Source organism: Erpetoichthys calabaricus, chromosome 14 (assembly GCF_900747795.2).
Source record: "Erpetoichthys calabaricus chromosome 14, fErpCal1.3, whole genome shotgun sequence".
Classification (NCBI taxonomy): domain Eukaryota; kingdom Metazoa; phylum Chordata; class Cladistia; order Polypteriformes; family Polypteridae; genus Erpetoichthys; species Erpetoichthys calabaricus.
In genome coordinates, this window is record NC_041407.2 from 102,413,482 (window position 1) to 102,436,481 (window position 23,000).

Consider the following 23,000-nt stretch of genomic DNA (forward strand, 5'->3'; position numbering starts at 1 on the left):
CTGTCCAAAATCTTTCCAGATTGACCTTTCTAAGCAATCCATAGTTAGAAATGTGAGGCTCCATTATGATGTCAGAGGCTAACCTGAAAGCTGATTGGTTGACCCACAACAACAATTTTGATATCAGATCACCTGTTGTGTGACTTGGAATATAGTGCCCCCTTCTAGCAGCTAACGATTCTTGGCGTTTTTGTTCCCCTGGTGAATTTCTTACATATTTCTGGAAGACTTTTGCAGGGAACTGGAACAACTACCAGGTGAAGAGACACTACTTCCACTACGCCATCACAGCCAAGCACGTCCGCTTTCTACCCATGGAGTGGAACCCTGATGGCAAAATCGGAGTGCGACTGGAGCTCTACGGCTGCTACTACGGTGAGTTGAGTAGCTTCTGGGAAACTGCGATGGTGAGGTGCCTGTCAGAGCCGCTCAATTCTTTGGCTGCTCTCCACTCCGCAGGCTCGTACGTCATGGCGTTTGACGGGGACGACGTGATGTCATACAGGTTCAGAAAGAGGACTATGAGGACTCTGCAAGATGTCATCTCCCTGAACTTCAAAACGCTGGAGAAGGAAGGCCTTTTGTTACACAGTGAGGGATCGCAGGGAGACTTCCTCACGCTGGAGCTTCATGACTCGAAGCTTGTCTTACACATCAGCTTAGGTGACCAAAGGGCAGACACTGGCCTGGCCTCGAGACTTCTTTCTCTTTTGAGAGTGATGTGTGTGTGCGTGTGTGTGTGTGTGTGTATGTGAGTGAGAGCTGCTGTTGCTGCATGGTGCATGATGAGTGGGCGGAGATTTGCATGTAGGTGTGTGTGAGAGCTGCTGTTGCAGGTGGATGGTGAGTGGGTGGTGCCTTGCGTGTGCATATGTGTGTGTGTGTGTGAGAGAACTGCTACAGCTGCATAATGAGTGGGTGGAGCTTTGCATGTAGGTGTGTGTGTGAGAGCTGCTGTAACAGGTGGCTGGTGATTAGGTGGTGTCTTGCATTTGTGTGTGAGAGCTGCTGCAGCTACATGGTAAGTGGGCGGAGCCATGTGTGTGTGTGTGAGAATTGCTATTGCTGCATGATAAGTGGGTGGAGATTTGCATGTAGGTGTGTGTGAGAGCCGCTGTAGCAGGTGGGTGGTGAGTGGGCGGAGCCATGTGTGTTCACGTGGGAGCTGTTGCTGCAGGTTTGAACTTCTTTTTCTCTTGTTTATAATTTTGTGCTTGCAGGGGGCTGCTTAGATGGGGGGCACCAACTACATTTTGTCTTGTTTTTTTTCTTTTCTTTTTTTTACCTCCTAGTTCCGAGTCTTTGCTTGTTTTTCCAGCTCACATCTCATCTTCTGGTCCTTTATTTAAAAATTTCCTGTCACCTTTTCTGTGTCAGCACAATGTTGGGTTTCCATCAACTTTCTTTCTTTCTTTCTTTCTTTCTTTCTTTCTTTCTTTCTTTCTTTCTTTCTTTCTTTCTTTCTTTCTTTCTTTCTTTCTTTCTTTCTTTCTTTCTTTCTTTCTTTCTCTTCAGGCTCTAGCAACACCCAGGACATCACTGGCAACACGACTGTCTCTTTGGGCAACCTGCTTGATGACCAGCACTGGCACTATGCAACCATCCACCGATATGGACGACATGTCAACTTTACCCTTGATGGTCAAACCAACAGATTCATCTGCAACGGAAACTTTGACAACCTGGATTTGGATAATGAGGTGAGGTTGTGGTGAAGCTGAGATAAAAAAAAAAATGGAAACAAAGGAGTCAGAATTTCAACTTAAAAAATTAAAAAAAAAAAAAAAAGGAATCAATGTTTTCTTCAAAATTAGGACCTTTAAACTAGCAGCAGCCAAAGTGTCTCACAAGTATGGAGAAAAAGTGGATAATCTGTGAATGTGAATTACATTTTTCTTTTTTTTTTGTAAAATAGTATGCATCTATTCATCCATCGATCCTTTAATACAATTGGATTGTGCTGGCAGAGACCATCCCAGCAGTCCATAAATGTGACCAGTGGGGTGGACTGTGGGTTTGACCCCCTCCAATATATTTTATGACAATGCCAACTGATTGATAGACAGATTCCCCCCTAAATTAGTTTTTGGCTATGCCCACCTGGCAGTTTCCTGGGTGGAGTGCCAGTCAATTTGTCACTGAATGTAATTGAACATGAGTGGCACAGTGACACAACTGTAGCACTGCTGCTTTGTGACAAAGAGACTGAGGTACGAGTCCCAGGTGCTCCATGTGTGGAGTTAGCGTGTTCTCCCCATCTCCGCATGAATTTCTTCTGGCTGCTCTGGTTTCCTTCCACAGTTGAAAGTCCTTCCAGATAAGTGAAATGACATCACGAAAATGAAATGTTTATGTGTGTCTTCACCCTGCAATGGACTGGCACCTCATTTAGGGTTTTGCCTTGCACCCAGTGCTTGCTGGGATAGGGTCCAACTTCTCCAAACCCTGCACTGGATGGATGAAATTGAACATCACCTGGAAGAGGAACACTGAGGCCTACCTGTGGAGCCAGGCCTATGGGTGTTGTTGGGTGACTCCAGGAGCTTTGTTGGCTCAGCCTGAAGGTTACCATCTGGGCTGCCATGTGGGTGAAGAGCGATTGGCACGGGTGGCTGCAGATCCCTAGACTTTGGCAGAATTCAGATGGGAACTGCACTCTGTGTCACACCTTACCTATTTACTAGAATGTTCCATCCCAAGGCCCCAGTTCCTCATCTCAATCCTAATGTGTCATAATCACACCTGTCTGGATGCAGGGTCCATTTTTAGACATGGGCACCTAATAATCTGGCAGTGGCTGTATGATATTCATTAATCAGTATGGTGACTAATGTGCTATGAGCCACACCACTGAGGATGCCATGCCAGAGAATATTCGAATGATGAAGCATGGCAAAAGCCAAACATTTGGGGTGCCAACTGGGCAAAACCTTGTTTAATTCTAACAAAACTCAAGAAAATAATGAAAAATTATGTGCTGTGGTAGGGACAGTTCCCTTCAGTTAGTGCTCTCCCCTGTCGCACTTTTCTCAATGTTCTCGCTGTCATAGTCAGGTATCAAATTGAGAGGCCACCTTCCAGGAGTGTCTTCCCTTTATACTGGGCAGACTGGAAAGGGGCGGGGCTTCCTTTGTTTAATTGCCCTCAAGGGGTGGTTTCTCAAGGCTGTGAGGACAAAAAGGAGACAAGACTGTTAGCCACAGCACGCCCCGAGTCCTGGGGTGGTACCACATACCTTAGATGAGCCTGGAAGGTGACCTTCTGGGACGAATGTGTGACAATCCAAACTTAAATTCTTACTCAAGTACCACTTTGTGTTTTCTCATCAGATATATGTCGGGGGGGTGATCAACCCTGTCAAACCATACCTGCCACATAAGCACAACTTCAGAGGCTGCATGGAGAACGTCTTCTACAACGGGGTCAACATCATCGACCTGGCCAAATCAAAGGACACCCAGATCCGCTTCCCTCCCAGGAAGGTGAGACGCAGTGCCCCTTCCTCCAGAGCACCAAGTACAGCTGAATCTCTGCCATGTCTAAGGCAGGGTTCCTCCCCTGGCTTATGTTTCAGTTCCCTTTTTTATCAATTTTTGATGCTTCAGTTACTTTTGTTTATGTAAATATTGTTATGCAGTTTTAATATTTGCCTAACTGTATATTATACATCAGTATTATTTTATTTTGGGATTATTTACTTTCTCTGTTTGTGTTTCGGTTCTGCCATGATCCTTGTATTTTGGGAGAGGACCTCCCCCCAAGAGGCGGAGCCACTCTGACCTCATCATTAGGGGACGGCCCCCAGCCTTTATATTCAGGCTGGGTCAGTAGGAGTCCGCTGGGTCATTTGAGTGACTTCTTGTGAGTATTGTTTTTCTGGGCTGTACTGTTTTTTTCTGAATTTTTCTCGATTTACGGGATTTTTTTTCATGTTTTTGGGTCTTGTTTGCCTTAGAATTGTCTTTCAGGCAACTCCTGATTGCTGTTTTGAGCTTTTTTTTCACATATATTCTTGTCTATAACGATTATTATGGGTCTTGGCTCTTTACAAGCCAGAGTTTTCAAGGTCCTCCCTCTTGTGAGATCTGTTTTGTGAATTCTGAGTACTGTAGTCATACTTGAGACAATATATGCCTTCCCAGTAACCATTGCAGAGATATTAAAACATGGAAATTATTTTACAAAAGAAAAGAGAGATTTAACTTACTCGCCACGTACCACACTCTAAACATTTGAATCCACCTCTGATCCACCTGGCCTTACTCCCCTTCCATTTAGTCTCTTGGACGCACAATATATCAACCTTCCTTCTCTCCATCACATCAGCTAACTGTCTCCCTTTACCAGTCATACTGCCAACTTTCAAAGCTGCTACCCTCAGTTCCACTCTCTTTACCTTCCTCGTCTCCTCCTGCCTCCTCTTCTTCTCCTTCCTCGGCCAGAGTTTTCACGGTCCTCCCTCATGTAAGACCTGTTTTGTGAAAGTTCAGGTCTACGTATAAATTTCTTTGTTATGTTATGGTGTTTTCTGAGGTTATCGACACAGTGAGGTCATCAAACAGTTAATTACCTTTGTGGCGGATTCCCAAACCCTTTTTTTTGTCTGCTGTTCTTTTGCCCAAATCACATCTGTACATTTTTGTCTTCCTATTTGGCTTTGTTAACGGTGTGTAAGTTTTTGAACCTTTTTGGATTTCGATTGCATGTTTTCTCAAAAAAGCTCTCGCTCATTCTTTAGAGGAACACCTAGAAACAGTTGATTTATGGTTTTATGATTTGTTTGAGGTGTCTGCTTTATGATTTCTTTGAATGGATCCGCACCGCCACCACCACCTGATCAAAGCACCGTGATGTCCCTCCTTTGATGGATTAAAGGCCAGAGGTCCACATGACCTTCATCATCACGTTCTTCCATGAGAACCCTGAATACAATGAGGACTGATTGAGGTCATTTATGTTAGGTAGAATGCCAAGAGGGCTTAGAAATGAGGACATTAGAGGGTCAGCTCAAGTTGGACAGTTAGGAGACAAAGTCAGAGAGGCGAGATTGCGCTGGTTTGGACATGTGCAGAGGAGAGATGCTGGGTATATTGGGAGAAGGATGCTAAGGATAGAGCTGCCAGGGAAGAGGAGAAGAGGAAGGCCTAAGAGAAGGTTTATGGATGTGGTGAGAGAGGACATGCAGGTGATGGGGGTAACAGAACAAGATGGAAGAGGATGATCTGCTGTGGTGACCCCTAATGAGAGCAGCTGAAAGAAGAAGAAGAATGCCTAGAGGAGGCTGGGTGGTCTCGTGGCCTCAGAACCCCTGCAGATTTTTTTTTTTTTTTTATGTCCTCCCTGGCCATCGGACCTTACTTTTATTCTATCTTAATTAGTATTGCCTAATTTTATTTCTTATATATTTTGTCTTTTTTTCCTCATTCTTCGTCCTGTAAAGCACTTTGAGCTACATCATTTGTATGAAAATGTGCTATAAAAATAAATGTTGTTGTTGTTGTCTGAGCATTGGGCCATTTGGGGATCAACGTATGTTTATGTAGTTTCCGAAAGATTTGTTTTGAAGCTCTTGACAGATATGAGGCACTAAACAGATTCCTCATGGGACCTTATCTGTCCCATGTTTAACACGCTCCCATTTGCCACCTTATATTGTGTTTCATTTATGGTTATCGGTAGCACCAGGCCCAACAGTCACTCACCACAGACTCCTGGTCTTCCTTTGTGTCTCCTTCAAGAAACCAGTGCGGTACGCCTGCCAAGATGTGGTTCTCAGACCAATGACCTTCAACGGAGCCAACAACTACCTGCAGGTGCCAGGTCCCATGAGGAAAATCCGGATGTCGGTCAAGTTTAAATTCCGGTCTTGGGACACCATCGGGCTGCTCATGTTTACCAGCTTTGCAGACAAAACAGGATCCTTGGAGATGGTCTTGAGTGACGGCCAGGTCAACATCACAATGACGATAGCAGGAAAAAAGCCTCTAAAGTTTGCCGCAGGTAGGAATGGTGATTTTTTTTTTATGGTAGAGGGAACAGGGATGAACAGGCTGTGAAAGAGAAAATACAAAAGGGTTTGGTTAACCTGATCCAGTTTGGTGACCTCAGGATCACATTGTAATGGCTGACCCCTTACCCAGACCGGCAACTACACAACCAAGACCTGTGGCCTGGCTAAACTGAGGAATCTAAAGACAATATCAAGCTGTACCCCTTACAATTAGTCTTTTCCCCAAATCGACGAATAAGCAGGCAGTGCAAGTCAGTGTGTAAAATTAAGTGAAGATGTAGTGAAATGTAAAAACTAATGTATGTACATACTGCATATACAAGGACCTGCGGTGGGCTGGCGCCCTGCCCGGGGTTTGTTTCCTGCCTTGTGCCCTGTGCTGGCTGGGATTGGCTCCAGCAGACCCCCATGACCCTGTAGTTAGGATATAGCGGGTTGGATAATGGATGGATGGATGGATATACAAGGACAGACAGACACTCAATAATTAATATATATATATTTATATATATATATACATATATATATATATATATATATATATATATATATTCATGGCATTCATAGTCTGAATCACAAGCTGATTGTATGGGTGGTTACCTACCAGATAACGCTTGTGGTTGGTCAGCAAGTCGGCTAACATCCGCCACGGTGCCCTCCTTCAGTTGCGAGAAGCAGATCATAGAATGTTGCATAGTTTACTGTCAAATAATGCAAAGAGTATGTTGCGTACTCTTTGCATTATTTGACAGTAAACTATGCAACATTCTATGATCTGCTTCTCGTAACTGAAGAGGGCCCCGTGAAGGATGTTTGCCGAATGGCAGACCAACCACAAGCGTTACCTGGTAGGTAACCACCCATACAATCAGGTCGGGACTCAGACTACGAATGCAATGAATATATATATATATATATATATATATATATATATATATAAACACAATTCCCCACTATCCCAAAGACACTAGTGAAAATTGTAAAAAAAACAAAGGGAACAAGATAAAGATTTGGGGGGATCCGCCCCGTAGATTGTCAGGTTTGCTGCAAGGCAAAATAACGGTGGGTTAGAAACGAGAGTAATCTCTTTGAATCGAGTCATATAACAGACTGGAGACCAGGAGGTTCATCGGGTTTATATAGTGAAGAGGGAGGAAGAGGCGGGTCGTCAAGGGGAAGTAACGTCATCCCAGGGGCGGGCTTATGCTGAAAACAGGAAGTGAAGTTCTTAAGTGTTCCAGCAAGGAATGAAAGAAGGTATTAGTGCACATAATCAGACATAAGACCCTGCTGCTGACTCCCATGTGCGCGCCAATAGATACTGTGCATCCAGAAAGTATTCACAGCGCATCACTTTTTCCACATTTTGTTATGTTACAGCCTTATTCCAAAATGGATTAAATTCATTTTTTTCCTCAGAATTCTACACACAACACCCCAAAATGACAACGTGAAAAAAGTTTACTTGAGATCTTTGCAAATTTATTAAAAATAAAAAAACTGAGAAATCCCATGTCCATAAGTATTCACAGCCTTTGCTCAATACTTTGTCGATGCCCCTTTGGCAGCAATTCCAGCCTCAAGTCTTTTTGAATATGATGCCACAAGCTTGGCACACCTATCCTTGGCCAGTTTCGCACATTCCTCTTTGCAGCACCTGTCAAGCTCCATCAGGTTGGATGGGAAGCGTCGGTGCACAGCCATTTTAAGATCTCTCCAGAGATGTTCAATCAGATTCAAGTCTGGGCTCTGGCTGGGCCACTCAAGGACATTCACAGAGTTGTCCTGAAGCCACTCCTTTGATATCTTGGCTGTGTGCTTAGGGTCGTTGTCCTGCTGAAAGATGAACCGTCGCCCCAGTCTGAGGTCAAGAGTGCTCTGGAGCAGGTTTTCATCCAGGATATCTCAGTACATTGCTGCAGTCATCTTTCCCTTTATCCTGACTAATCTCCCAGTTCCTGCCGCTGAAAAACATCCCCACACCATGATGCTACCACCACCATGCTTCACTGTAGGGATGGTATTGGCCTGGTGATGAGCGGTGCCAGGTTTCCTCCAAACGTGACGCCTGGCATTCACACCAAAGAGTTCAATCTTTGTCTCATCAGACCACAGAATTTTCTTTCTCATGGTCTGAGAGTCCTTCAGGTGCCTTTTGACAAACTCCAGGCAGGCTGCCATGTGCCTTTTACTAAGGAGTGGCTTCCGTCTGGCCACTCTTACCATACAGGCCTGATTGGTGGATTGCTGCAGAGATGGTTGTCCTTCTGGAAGGTTCTCCACTTTCCACAGAGGACCTCTGGAGCTCTGACAGAGTGACCATCGGGTTCTTGGTCACCCTCCCTGACTAAGGCCCTTCTCCCCCGATCACTCAGTTTAGATGGCCAGCCAGCTCTAGGAAGAGTCCTGGTGGTTTCGAATTTCTTCCACTTACGGATGATGGAGGTCACTGTGCTCATTGGGACCTTCAAAGCAGCAGAAATTTTTCTGTAACCTTCCCCAGATTTGTGCCTTGAGGCAATCCTGTCTCAGAGGTCTACAGACAATTCCTTTGACTTCATGCTTGGTTTGTGCTCTGACATGAACTGTCAACTGTGGGACCTTCTATAGACAGGTGTGTGCCTTTCCAAATCAGGTCCAGTCAACTGAATTTACCACAGGTGGACTCCAATGAAGCTGCAGAAACATCTCAAGGATGATCAGGGGAAACAGGAGGCACCTGAGCTCAATTTTGAGCTTCATGGCAAAGGCTGTGAATACTTATGGACATGGGATTTCTCAGTTTTTTTATTTTTAATAAATCTGCAAAAATCTCAAGTAAACTTTTTTCACGTTGTCATTATGGGGTGTTGTGTGTAGAATTCTGAGGAAAAAAATGAATTTAATCCATTTTGGAATAAGGCTGTAACATAACAAAATGTGGAAAAAGTGATGCGCTGTGAATACTTTCCGGATGCACTGTATATCTTATTTATAATAAGCACACAAATATATATAATCAAAACAACAGAAAGCCCTCCCTTGCCCCTAAACAATAAATGAATAAACACAGAACACAGATCAAAAACAAACTGCAGTTGAAATGGATGAAAGTCCAAAGTTATTAAAATTCTGAATTAAACAAAATGCTAGTTGATATAACAGATTTGCTCCTTCCCAAAATAATTCAAAAACGATCTTACCGTGTGAGTCCTCGGCAATGGTTGACCAAAATTCAAACCCCGGGGTTTCTCCGCACTGGCTGACGTAATGATGTTCCGGACAGTGAAAAAAGTACAATGAACGTAAACGATGATTTGTAAAATGAATGCGAAGATGGCTCCTTTCTCCTCTCGATCCCCTCTTTCGTTTCTCTCCTCTCTGGCCCCTCTTTATACTTCCCTCCTCTCGTTTAAATAAAAATATCCAGAATGCAATTGTTGTGGGAAATGGATAGGGGCCGCTGCCTTCCTGCATCATCCTTCTTTGTCTGTTTCTCAGGGACAACATTTATATAAACGCACAACGGAGTAAACGGGACGATGTGAAACACGTCATTAAATAACTACGATTATGTAGCCCTGCTACAACATCTCAGCTTTTTGCTGATGATGAGGTCCTGTTTGCTTCAATGGGCTGTGTGGTCTTAGACTTGCGCTTGGGTGATTTGCAGTGTGAAGATGAGGATCAGCACCTCCAAGTCTACGGTTGTAGTTTTTGGCTGGAAAAGGATGGTGGGCCCTGTCCGGGTTGGGGCTGAGGTGCTGCCTGAGGTGGATGAGTTTAAGGATCTCAGAGTCTTGTTCACGAGTGAGGAGAAAGGGGAGTGGAAGATCGACAGGCAGATCTGAGCAAATTGTTCCCAGTCAGTTGTGGTGAAGAGAGAGCTGAGCTGAAAGGCACTGCTCTCGATTTAGCAGTTGACCTATGTTCCTTCACTCATCTATGGTCACGAGGTTTGGGTAGCGACCAAAATAAGTCCATCACAGATAAAAGCAGCTTTAGAGACCATGTGAGAAGTGCAGACATTCAGGAGAAGCTGGTCCTCTGCATCAAAAGGAACCTCTTGAGGTGGTCTAGGTATCCAATTAAAATGCCTCCTAGACGTCTCCCTGGGGGAGGTGTTGCGGGTCTGTCCAACCAGGAGGAGGCCTTTGGGGCAGATCCAGGACAAGCTGGTCTAGGAAAACTTCATTATGCCCCTGGAGGAGTTGAAGGAGGTGGCAGGGAAAACAGGCATCTGGACATCTTTACTCAAACTGCTGACCCCATGACCCCCAACACGTAAAGCAATTCAGAAAATCAATGGAGGGATGGTTAGTCTAAGTACTCCCAAACCCCCTCATTCTAGTCGTCCGGGACTAAGTCATCAAGATAAGTTTGTTTAATTAAAGCTGCCGGTTTCATCAGTGTGTACTGAGAATGTGCGTCTCTACCAAAGACATGCCACCCAAGGCTGATGGCTAAGTTTTGGGCCAACCATTACTGAGACACCAATGTAGAGATGCATTAATATTTAGGGTACTATGGGACCCATTTATCATTTGTGCTGAAATTGTCATCATTATAAACGAACAAAAGAAAGATCTGAGCTAATACTGCACATGTTTTGCAGATGTCACCAATCTCTGGCCCCATGGTCAGTCAATTCAAGCCAAACACCCTGCTGGCAGCCACAACACCTGTCTAGGGATTCCATTACTCACATGTTGTCCTAATAAGATATTCATTAATAAGCCCACTAACGGGAGGACTTCTTCTAATACTTGGGCCTTTAAATAACAAACAACAGTGGGTAAGGAGGCAGGGGACGAGCGGTAGATTTCTCTGTGACAGTAAACAGGAAACCATGAAGCAGCCAAAAAATGTAGAGAGCTGAAGAGAACTTTACAAGAAAGGAAGTCGAGACATTCAGAGTTCAATAACACCACAACTCTGCTGATAGGAGGCTCTGCAAGAAGAGTTAAAAATGCTCCATCAGCAATATCCACTTATAAAGGCCACAAAACTGGTGGGTGTGTGTGTGTGTGTGTGGAGACCCTCTGATGCTTACCACTGAGATGATGACCACCTCAGATCCTGACCTGATGTTGGGGCCATTTCCAGTCATACATGAACTAATGTGGCGGAAGTGCTGTCCTCCAGGGCCCAGGAACCATCCAGGTGCTCCCTGGTGGTGGCCACGGACCCCCACAAGGTTCAGCTTCCCAGCTCCATAATACGTGGCCCCTAATGGAATTCAGGGGGGCTGACCTCTTGCGCCCAGGGGAGAGATTGCCCCTCTCCTGGTCCTTCCCTGCTCCAGGTGTCCCAGTGTGGCAAGGTCCCTGGTCGTCTGCCACAAAGAGTTGTTACCCTGTGGTGAAGATGGCTGTGAAACTTAGAAACTGCACCCAAGTGGAACAGCGTTCTGTCATGCGCTTTTTGTGGGCAGAAGGTGTGCCAGGAGCACAAATTGATCTCCACATGTGTGCTCAGTCTGGGGATAAAGTTCTCTCTGGTAGAGTTGTCTATGAGTGGATTGAAATGTTTGAAAATGGCCGTACTAGTGTGATGGATGCAGAGCACTCCGGACACTCAAAAGAAGCTTTAAGGGGAAGAGCGCTGCATCAGTGGCTTACGCGCTCAACCAAAAACATTTTTTGCTGATGGCATTAAAAAGTTGGTATGAGGCTGGGAAAATTGCATCACAAAGGAAGGGGACTATGTAGAAAAGCGATGTCATTTGTTTTTGAAATTCTTAATAAATAGAGTTAAAACAAAGTGCGGAAACTTTTTTTGAACGCCCCTCATAGTTTTGACGAGTTGTCAAATTCATGACTTGAGTCAGACTTCCGTCACTCGAGCCCATACAACGTAGGCCTTGAAAATCCAAAGAAGTCAACTGCAGTGTGGATAAAAAATAAAGTGGACATCTCTTAGATCAGTCTTCACAATAATCAAGGTGCAGGCCTCTAAAGCTGAACTGGATCAGCCTCCACACCATTAAAGGTGCAGTCCAGTGAGATCAGACTCCAGCAAAGCTAAATCTGTAGATCTTCAAACAAAGAAGTAGGACTTGATCAGCCTCTAAAGTGCAATCTGGTGATGGCAAACTGTTTGTAGCAAAGTGCAGCCTTCACAGTAGTAGTAGTAGTCATCATATTGTCACATATTGTAATTAAGGTGCGTCCTTCTGCAGTTGGACTGGATCAGCCTCCAAACCAACAAGCTGCTTTGGATAAATTAAATTAAGGGTGCATTCACTAAGGTGGCACTGCAGGTTTTTGAGATCACTCGACTGTACAGTGAAGGTGCAGGCCACTGGAGTTCGACCGGATCAGGTAACACTACGAGAGCACCAGGCCATGGAGGTCTAGCAGAGCCTCAGGCGGTGGAGAAACAGGAGCTGCCATGTCCTTCCTCTTTGCTGCCGCTGCTGAAACACACACTTTAACCTGCCTTGCCTTTCTTCTTCAGGATACCGGCTGAACAATGGCTTTTGGCACTCAGTGGACCTTGTGGCACGGGATGGTTCTGTTACCGTCATCATTGATGAAGAAGAGGGGTCTCCATTTCGGGTGAACAGCGAATTCACCTTGCGCACTGGGGACAAGTACTTTTTTGGAGGTAGGTGACAGCTTGAAGGTCAGGTGGACGGCGGTTATAAGCAGAGAGTGGACTATAGCATTCAGTCTCTTAACTGATGATACTCACCGAGAGTCGTCACCCCCTTGAAAGTATTCACACTTTGTTATACAACATTGAATCCCTAGTGGAATGACAGATGAACAGGAAAAGACTTATTGTCAAAAGGGGTCTAAATTAAATACAAATCTAAAACACACAATAATTGGATCTCATAAACATTCACCCCACTAAACCCCCCTAAATCATCACTGGGGCACCCCACTGGTTTATGAAGTCACATGATTTAATTGAGATCACCTGATTGTATCTGGAAGGTGCAATGCAACTTGTGGGGAGTTGGTATGGTGGTCTAACTTACACAATGAGGACAAAAGAACACAACAAGAAGCTGAGGTCAGGGCATGGAGACAAGAAAACCCCCCAAGTTACTGAATATCCAGTTCTATCAATCAGGAAGAAATGGAAAGAGCCGGGCAGAGCGTTTAAAAGCACCAAGAAGATTCTTTAATATTTTCTTCAGTACTAGGGTGTTGTACCGTGTTAGCCATTATGAATGTAGAGAAAAGCCAAGCAAAATGACACCTTTTATTGGCTAACTAAAAACTAGTTAGCCAATAAAAGGTGTCATTTTGCTTGGCTTTTCTCTATATTTTCTTCAATAATAGTGTACAAAGCACAGCACACTCCATAATTCTCAATAATAATTCAATAATTACAATTCAATAATCAATACCAATCCTCCACTCCCAGCAGCTCCGTCACACTCCCACCCAACTCTGGCTCTAACTGCTGGGTTTCCCACAATCCTTTTAAAGTCCGTGACCCAGAAGTATACCTTCTCCGGGTCAAATGCCTTCAAGTATCCCGGAAGTACTGCGGGTTTCCGTCCTTGTGACTCCGAAGTACTTCCGGGTTAGCGTCACGGTAACCTCGGGTTCTTGGTGAGCTCCCCCTGGTGGCACCCAACAGGGCTGAAGAGATGGACTCCATGTCCCATGCTGCCCTGCGGGAATCCAAGGAACCATTTCCATCCAGTGGAGCTGCCATCAAGTGTCCCGGGGGATGTAGTGCCCTGAAAAGGCTGCTTTCTTCAGTTGAGGGATGTCCCAGCTGGACTGAAATGCTGGCCGTCCATCACAGCATATACAGTAAAACAATTTGAAAAGTAAGCGTTTTATTATTAAATTACATGTATTATAATTATTCCACTAAATAAAATATTAAATTAAAATTGCACTCTCCTTGCTTTCTTACTTGCAGGTTCATCAATAATGCCATCTAAGTTAATTTCTTCTGACAAATCTTTCTCTATTGCAGTTTAACCTAAATTACTCAATCTCTCTTGGCACATCAACGATCTTAAGTAAGATTTAATTATTTTTAGTTTAGAGAAACTTCTTTTGCCTGTTGCAACTGTGACTGGCAGGGTTAAATATATTCTTAAGGCTCTTAAGATTGACATTTCGTTTTCCTTTCCGACATCTTCAAGCTAAAGTTAAGGAAAAATATTACAAGTTCATTTATATTAATACAGTCCCTTCATGCCAAACCGTATCAACTAGATATGTAATACTTTAATATACTTTACCTCCCAATTTACAGGTAAAACGACTTCCAAAATTATATTTAAACTTGCGCTTTTAACAATAACAAAGATTGTAGAAACAAACACTGAGCACTACAAAAACTTTTGATTGATGTGCTGCGTACTTGAGCTGCCACAATTCATGTGTTGTGACTTGCCCATTTTTCTTTGAAGCAAGTTACCGAGATTCGACGGGAAAAGACGAGCCCCACGCTGAGCCTGCGTTTTGTTGAGGGCGCCCACGGCCGCCCTCTGTGTTCGCCCGCCTTCGTGCATGCACGTTTTGCCCGACCGGCAGGTTATACATGTAGAAGGGAAGGTGGGGAGAAGTTATATGGTACAGTACCTTATAAACAGTGGTAAGTCTGGGAGATGTGAGATATTCTGACAAAGGCTACATATTAATAATACAAAAGGGGAACGTAGAGCAATACATTACTCTACCAAGACAAAACAATGTAGAGGAAGAGACTTGAGTGCACAGACAGAAAGCTGCCATTTACCAAACACTCATGCACTCGGTTATTTTGTGTTTTCTATTTGTAATTAATTTTGAGCACATTGCAGAGGTCTGTGTTTACTTTTCTGTTGTTCAGCATCAAAAACACCAAACTCAATCCACTGGGATTCAATGTTGTATAACAAGAAAATGTGAGAAAGTCCAAGGGGGTTTTTGGGTTTGGGATGGGGGTGGGAGGGGTGCATTGTACCTCATCAACTAGCAATTCATGAGGAATACTGAGAGGCAGCACCAGTAGGTGGACGTGATGTCTACAACAAAGAGCATGATGGGGAAAAACAGCACTAACTACTAGTGTGAATCTCAAGGACACAAAGTCAAGCGAACACGTGACATGATGGAACAATGCCGAGATCTGTGGAAGCTGCCCTCTGGATGGTGTCCACAGTGTATTTCTTATTCATCTGCTCTGTCCAATTTCTTCTTCTGCTTATCCCTTTGCTCTCGCCTTCAATCCCAGGGTGTCCAAAAGTAAACAACGACACCGACTGCCTGTCCAGCATCATGGCGTTTCACGGTTGTATGCAGCAGATCTTCATTGACGGTGAGCCGATTGACGTGGACATCATGCAGCGCCGCCGATGGGGAGTTTCTTTCCAGATTCTGCATGGAACCTGCGCCTTCACCGACAGGTCAGGAAACGCCTTAATGCCCTTGGACAATAAAGAGGGATGACGCTACGGGGATTCTGAAAAATAGCTTAGGTAGTAGATGCCCTGCCATTACAATTTAGGGCAGAAAGAGGGTTAGAGTGATCAGAGGACAGAAGCAGAAAGAAAGAAAACGGTAAAAACCAGGGGATCAAAGCTAGTTGTCAAAGCCAAAACAAGAAACGCAGTGCGCGGTTGGAAGGAAGAGCAAAAGTAGTCAAGACTGGAACAACCAAGAGAGATAAGGACGAGAAATTCTCTTTTGTTTATCCGCAATCTCAGATGATACTCCCCCCTTTTTTTGGATTTTTGTTGAAGTCATTTAAAATCAAAAACATTCCATACAAGCAAGTCAAGTTTTACAAAACTTGGTTCGAATCAAATCAACCACCACCCATGAGAAAGAGAATTAGGCCAACAGAGTAAAACTTTAACAGTAGGAAAAATAAATAAATATAAATAGAATATAACAAGGGAAGAGAATCTGCTTCCTCGATTTAAATGCTTATTCTAAAATGTTATTGATCAGATCCTAGATGATACTCCTTCTTAATTGACAGCCTTTTATATGATGCGTCACCACACAAAGCCTTGCCCCCTCCAAAACCACGCCCCCTAGCGATGAACCATCAGATCTAGACAACAGTATCACAAAATGGCGGCGACCACAAGAAAAACAAAATGGATCCTTCAGGACGTCCCTGCTCTGACCTCACTGCCGCTCCCTTTTCCCTTTCAGGTGCACTCCAAACCTCTGTGAGCACGAAGGACGGTGTATTCAGTCGTGGGACGATTTCATATGCAATTGCGACAACACGGGGTACAAAGGGGAAGTGTGCCATAAATGTGAGTGTACCCCAGGGCCCCTTCCAGAGCACGTCTGCCGTTGCCGCTCCACCGGAGCTCATCTGTTCACACTTTTTGTTCTCTCACTGCAGCCGTCTTCAAGGAGTCCTGTGAAGCTTACCGGCTCAGTGGCAAGATCTCCTCGGGCAACTACAGCATTGACCCCGATGGCAGCGGCCCACTCAAACCCTTCTTCGTCTACTGTAACATGAAAGGTAACACGCACTGGCCTGTGGGACAGGAGGGATAGACCTTTAACATTTAGCCTGTCACCCTTCACCAGCGGGGCGGCACGGTGTTATCGCTGCTGCCTCACAGTTAGGAGACCCGGGTTCGCCTGCCGGGTACTCCCTGTGTGGAGTTTGCATGTTCTCCCCGTGTCTGCGTGGGTTTCCTCCCACCGTCCAAAGACATGCAGGTTAGGTGCATTGGCGATCCTAAATTGTCCCTAGTGTGTGCTTGATGTGGGGTGGCACCCTGCCCTGGGTTTGTTCCTGTCTTGCGCCCTGTGCTGGCGGGGATTGGCTCCAGCAGACCCCTGTAACCCTGTGTTAGGATATAGCGGGTTGGATAATAACCGACTGACTGACCCTTCACCAGCTGTTCTCTTTCTTTGCAGTGGACAAAGGCTTAACAGTCGTGCACCACAACCGCATCTACACAACCAAAGTGTCTGGGAGCACCATGGAGCAGCCCTTTGTGGGGGACGTGCTATATAACAACGCCTCGTGGGATGAGGTCTCCATGCTCGCCAACAACTCGCTCTTCTGTGAGCAGTACATTGAATACAACTGCTACAAGTCCAGGCTGCTCAACACGCAGTGTAAGTAGAGGGGGGGACGCGAGGACGGTGCACTGCTGGGTCCACACGTGACATCTGGCTATAGTGCTAGCTAGTATGGAAAGTCAAAAGTTATGTATGCGCTCATGTAGATATAAACTTAGTATGAACTTTTATGAACATTAAAACTTAGTGTGAACTTTTATACAAATCAGGTATGCCAAGTAAATAGTTAAATAAAGGCATATGCCATCCCTCCATCCTCTTCTGCTTATCTGAGATCGTGTCACTGGGGCAGCAGCTTGAGCAGAGATGCCCAGACTTCCCTCTCCCCGGCCACTTCTTCTAGCTCTTCCGGAGGAATCCCGAGGTGTTCCCAGGCCAGCCAAGAGACATAGTCCCTCCAGCATATCCTGGGTTTACCCCTGGGCCTCCTCCCGGTTAGACGTGCCCAGAACACCTCACCAGGGAGACGTCCAGGAGGCATCCTGATCAGATGCCCGAGCCACCTCATCTGACTCCTCTCGATGCGGAGGAGCAGTGGCTCTATTCTGAGCCCCTTCAGGATGGCCGATGCCATCTATATATATAATTCACTAAACAGCCGACCAGGGCACGCAAGACAACCATGGGATACGCACGACATAGCCATGCCCGCCAATTCACAGAGCCCCGCCCACCAACTCTAAGACCATGGGATACGACGACAACTCACAGAGCCACTCCCGCCAACTCTTAAGACCATGGGACGAGAACGCCTGCCCGCCCGCCCGCCTGACTGTTACCAGCATTCACCGCAATGTACTGGAGTGTAAAACTATCGCAGCTGCTAAGCTTTCAGCCACATGAGATTGAGCAATAACAGGTCTGTGATGCCCTTAGATGTCCGGGGCTGCACGCGCACTAAACTGAATGGATCAACGTCTGTCTACCCGGCGCCGAGAGGCATGAGTAATCCGTTGAACCCCATTCGTGATGGGGACCTGGGCTTGCAGTTGTTCCCCACAAATGAGGAATTCCCAGTAAGTGCGGGTCATAAGCTCACACTGATTAAGTCCCTGCCCATTGTACACACTGCCTGTCGCTACTACCGATTGGATGGTTTAGTGAGGTCCTCGGATCGGCCCTGCCGCGGTCGCTTGCGGCCTCTGGCGGAGCGCCAAGATGACGATTGAACTTGACTATCTAGAGGAAGTAAAAGTCGTAACAAGGTTTCTGTAGGTGAACCTGCGGAAGGATCGTTATCGATTGTGCCGACCCTTCATTGGACAGTTAGGACCCGAAACCTCTCGGGCCCGCTTCCCCGCGCTCTCTCATCCGGAGAGGCGGAGGGGGCGGAAATGGCGTCCTCCCTGGGCGTGCTTCCCCTCCCCCCCCAACATCCCCCCATAACCCAACCCCCCCCCGTTCCGCCCTGCGCGCCCGACCGCCATCCAGCCCCGTCCCTCGCTCTGGGAGGTGAGGGCGTGGCGGTGGTCCTCCAGTTTTCAGTCACGGACAATTGTATGTTGCTCTCTCCAGAGTTCCATCTTTTCATTCAATTACAGTCGTATCCTCAAACCCACCCCATTTGGACAACTGTGTCTTTCAGGAAGTGTTCACCCATCAATACATAATTATGTGGCGTATGCTACGCCGCGGGTTGGCTAGTATGCCATATTTCTTTTGTTAATTGAGCTCAGAGGGAAACCACCAATATTTAATAAACTAAAAGTACAGAAAAGGGGGAGAATGATAAATGGAGACCGCCTGAGGTCAGAGACGGGGGAGCACCTGCCGGTTTGGAAATAAGGGAAGCAAGGAATGATAAGGAGTGACAAGGTACAAGAAATATTGGTGGTTTCAGAGAGGGCCCGGAAGAGGCCAGCTGGAGTGAGGAGTCAGAATAAGCAGCGACGGAGCTGTTTCAAGTGATGTCAAAACGATAAGAAATGATTATATAAACTGTCATTTTTAGCTTGTTCAGGGCTCAACTCAGTTTGGCTTAATTGGGTTGAGTCCGCGTTACGGTTTATTGCAATAAAACGAATTACTCTGTTTGCCTATCGTTTGACTCCTGGAGCCTTCTTTCAAAGTGAGAATCTCCGGTGCATTTTACGCCCCAACACTAGTCAGGTGAGGCCATGTAGGGACAAGTGTGTCAATGCCACTGCATAGCCTGTACCCTAACACAAACCAGGTGACAATGACAGCTGGGGCTCTGGTAATGCATTAGAAATTGTGTCAGTTAAAGAGAAGCCTGGTGACGTCACTGTTCTGGCAACAGCATGTGGCGAGACTAGCAATATTATTGAGGTGGCGAATGCAGCGATATCAGTGTATTGTTTAAACCATGTTTGACCAATCTAGTGTTGGCACTGTATTATCGATACATGTCAGTAGCCTGGTAGTGCCTCTGCATTGACAATGGCTTATGACAAGGCTGGCATGGTCAATGTATTGGTTAGAGCATCTGGCAAGTCTGGAGATATTAGTGTACTGGCAAAGCCGTGTGGTTCACGTGATGATATCACTGTATTGATTATACCACGCATGACCAATGACAAGCCTGGTGATGTTACTGTGATGGAAAAAACCGTGTGACAAATGTGTGGATAGTGTGAGAGAATAAAGGGAACCATCAACGGGTAACATAGCTTCTGTAAATGAAGTGTTTTGAAGGCAGTACACAATAAAAGGAAATCTATAGCATTTGTCATAGAAATAGCATGAAGAGACTGCTGAAACGACTAAGCAAAGAGACAGAGTGTTCTAGCCTGGTAGCCAACGTCATGTGCCTAATAAGACCTGACAGTTGTCACGTATACAGTTTTCCATAAAAGGATGTAGTAGAATGAGACTTTTATTTTGGGTATGTAAGCTGGCTGTGCTCTCTCTTATGTATTTTAACCAATCCAATGTAAATATTCAGATGGTGTAAGCCAAGGAACCAATCAGAGTGTATGCAAGTCAGTGAACCAATCAGAGTAAGCAGTAAGTCAGTGTTTTTATGCAAATTCAGTTGTCCATAACTTGAGTCTCTGCCTTTATTCTGTGACTATTTGCTGACAACCTCTGCCCAGGGCACTGTCCCTCAGTAGACGGCTGTACAGGACGCTCCCTCTTCATGAAGAGAAATTAAAGACACATGAACAAGTCTCCTCCTACCTGGTTCCTGAGTCGACGAGGTCCTACTTGAGGATAAATATCTTTCTTTAATATATTTCCATTTAATTTCTACCTCAGTTCGACTGTATTTATTACACCACATGACAAATCTAGTTTTGGCACTGTATTGTCTTCACCATTTGACAAAGCTGGCAATGCCCCTGTATTAGTTATGTCATGTACACGTCTAGTGGCATCAACTAGGGAAGTGTGCACCACACAGGGTGACACCATCAGATGGTGTGACACCCAAATGACTGCCTCTACAATTTTTGAAATTACCAAGGGGGAACCTCAATGAAACAATCGAGAAATTTCCTGGGACCAAAAAAACCTGCTTAATGAAACAATTGAGTGTTTGTGTGCCATTAATAGTGGGGACTACTGTGCTGCATTAAATGGCCGGGTGTTTGTGTGCTGCATTGTTTACAGCTTCATCAACTCTCTTGTTAAGGAGCTCTAGTCATCAAGTCCCCCAGGAAACTGTGGGGGTCTTTATTCAGCCTTGGTTGCCAGACTGGGTGACACCAAGTCAAGTAGCGCCACTGTGCCGCTCTACTGGCTATACCATGTGCTCTAACTATAGATTAGCATTACCAATGTTGTACTTCTCCAACTGGAATTCTAACTTCCAAGTAATGTGACAAGCCTGGTGATGCCACTATACTGGCAATACCACGTGGCAAGTCTGGTGATGTTAGTGTGCTGGCAATGCTGTGTGGCAAATGCAGGGATATCACTATATTAAAGATATCACGTTTGACCAATCTAGTCCTGGCACTGTATTGAAGTCTGGAGATAGATAGATAGATAGATAGATAGATAGATACTTTATTAATCCCAAGGGGAAATTCACACATTATTACATAAATTCAGATGTCACTGTACTGCCAATACAGTGTGACAAATGTGGTGGCATCATTGTATGGATTATACCACATGATAAATCTAGTATTGCCAATACCATGGGGCAAACCTGATGATGTCCCTGTATTGATTATGCCAGGTGACATTCCTGCTGATGTCATGGTGATAAATCCAGTGATATTACTATATGGATCATAGAGTGTGACAAGCCTGGTGATGCCAGTATACGGGCAATACCACATGTCAAGTCTGGTGGTGTTAGTGTGTTGGTAATGCTGTGTGACAAATGCAGTGATATCACTAGATTACAAATACAGTGATCCCTTCTCGATCGCGGGGGTTGCATTGCAGAACCCCCCGCGAAAGGTGAAAATCCGCGAAGTAAAAACCATACGTTCATATGGTTAATTTTATATATTTTAAGCCCTTAACAACTCTCCCACACTCTTATAAACATTTCCCACACAGTTATACAGCATAATCCCTTTGTATTCTCTTGGATATTAGGTAAGATTCGTTGAAATTATGTATGTAAACACACTGTTTATATACAGTAAAACCTAAATGTTATTTTAAAGATATCTCCAATATCACATATGTTACAGCCATTACGATAGACAGGCCACCAGCAACAAATACGTACAATGCAAGAAAAATTGTATACCGTAAAATGTGTGTACAGTGACACTAAACATACGTACATGTACTAAGTACTGTATGTAGAAAATTAATCATGGTTACTCACCAACAATGACACGACGACTTGTCCGATAACGATGAGTTTAATTTTACTGCACAACAAAGGAGAGCGTTACAGCTCTTCTAAAGGAGCCTCTTCGGGCGACTGTGTAGAACCACCGTTGTTCTTCTTCCGGCAGTCTTCAATCCAGATCCCTAAAGCAGATTCCGTCCGGACTACCGCCTTATTACGTCCACTTACAACTCGTTTTCCACCCTGGTTAAAGGACACTGCGGCCGTAGATCTTCTATTCTTTTCCTCCTTTTTAAATAAAAAGAATCGTGGACTCATTGATGCCATAATGGCGTCCTACAGCGGTGTAGCTGTTCCCTTCCTTCAACATATCCAAAACTTTTCGGCAAACGTTAGCATCTTCTGTTGGCACTTGGGCACGGCCCCTGAAGCAGTAGCAGGAGCAGATTGTTTTGGAGACATAACGAAGGGCTTGACTATGTACAAAAGTTAACTCTTTACATAGCGAAACACATTGATGCTGAATGAGCGAGACGAGACTTCCTGGTTAACACAAAGAATCGAATTCGGCGCACCGTCGCTGAGCCAATCAGCACACAGGAACTTAACTGCATGCTCTGATTGGGTAGCTTCTCAGCCATCCGCCAATAGCGTCCCTTGTATGAAATCAACTGGGCAAACCAACTGAGGAAGCATGTACCAGAAACAAAAAGACCCATTGTCCACAGAAATCCACGAACCAGTGTAAAATCCGCGTTATATATTTAGATCCACTCGGGGGGGTAAACATTAACATTATACAAAGTTACTGTCTGTTTTTACCTGCATTATTATCAATCTTTAATTTAATATTGTTTTTTTGTATCAGTATGCTGCAGCTGGAGTATGTGAATTTCCCCTTGGGATTAATAAAGTATCTATCTATCTATCTATCTATCTATCTATCTATCTATCTATCTATCTATCTATCTATCTATTATATAGTGCCTTTCATATCTATCTATCAATCTATCTATCTATCTATCTATCTATCTATCTATCTATCTATCTATCTATCTATCTATCTATCTAGATACGCTTACATATAAAATCTGTGATAGAGTGAAGCTGCGAAAGTCAAAGCGCGATATAGCGAGGGATTACTGTACCCTGTTTGACCAGTCTAGTGCTGGCACTGTATTGTTGATACCATGTCACAAGTCTGGAGATGTCACTGTACTGCCAATACAGTGTGACAAATGTGCTGGTATCATTGTATTGATTATATCACATG

The 23,000-nt window shown here is 44.8% G+C and overlaps 1 protein-coding gene across 2 annotated transcripts in view; it reads left to right on the plus strand.

Moving 5' to 3' along the window:
- The window catches only part of cntnap1 (contactin associated protein 1), a 144,102-nt gene that overhangs the window by 73,434 nt on the left and 47,668 nt on the right, over positions 1-23,000 (plus strand). For both annotated transcript variants that reach the window (XM_051936380.1, XM_051936381.1), the window contains 10 exons: positions 228-375; positions 460-663; positions 1,516-1,700; positions 3,330-3,482; positions 5,739-6,000; positions 12,449-12,598; positions 15,185-15,356; positions 16,114-16,220; positions 16,313-16,435; positions 16,840-17,043. In XM_051936380.1, coding sequence (XP_051792340.1) covers positions 228-375; positions 460-663; positions 1,516-1,700; positions 3,330-3,482; positions 5,739-6,000; positions 12,449-12,598; positions 15,185-15,356; positions 16,114-16,220; positions 16,313-16,435; positions 16,840-17,043 — 1,708 coding nt within the window. The remainder of the gene's footprint in view (positions 1-227; positions 376-459; positions 664-1,515; positions 1,701-3,329; positions 3,483-5,738; positions 6,001-12,448; positions 12,599-15,184; positions 15,357-16,113; positions 16,221-16,312; positions 16,436-16,839; positions 17,044-23,000) is intronic.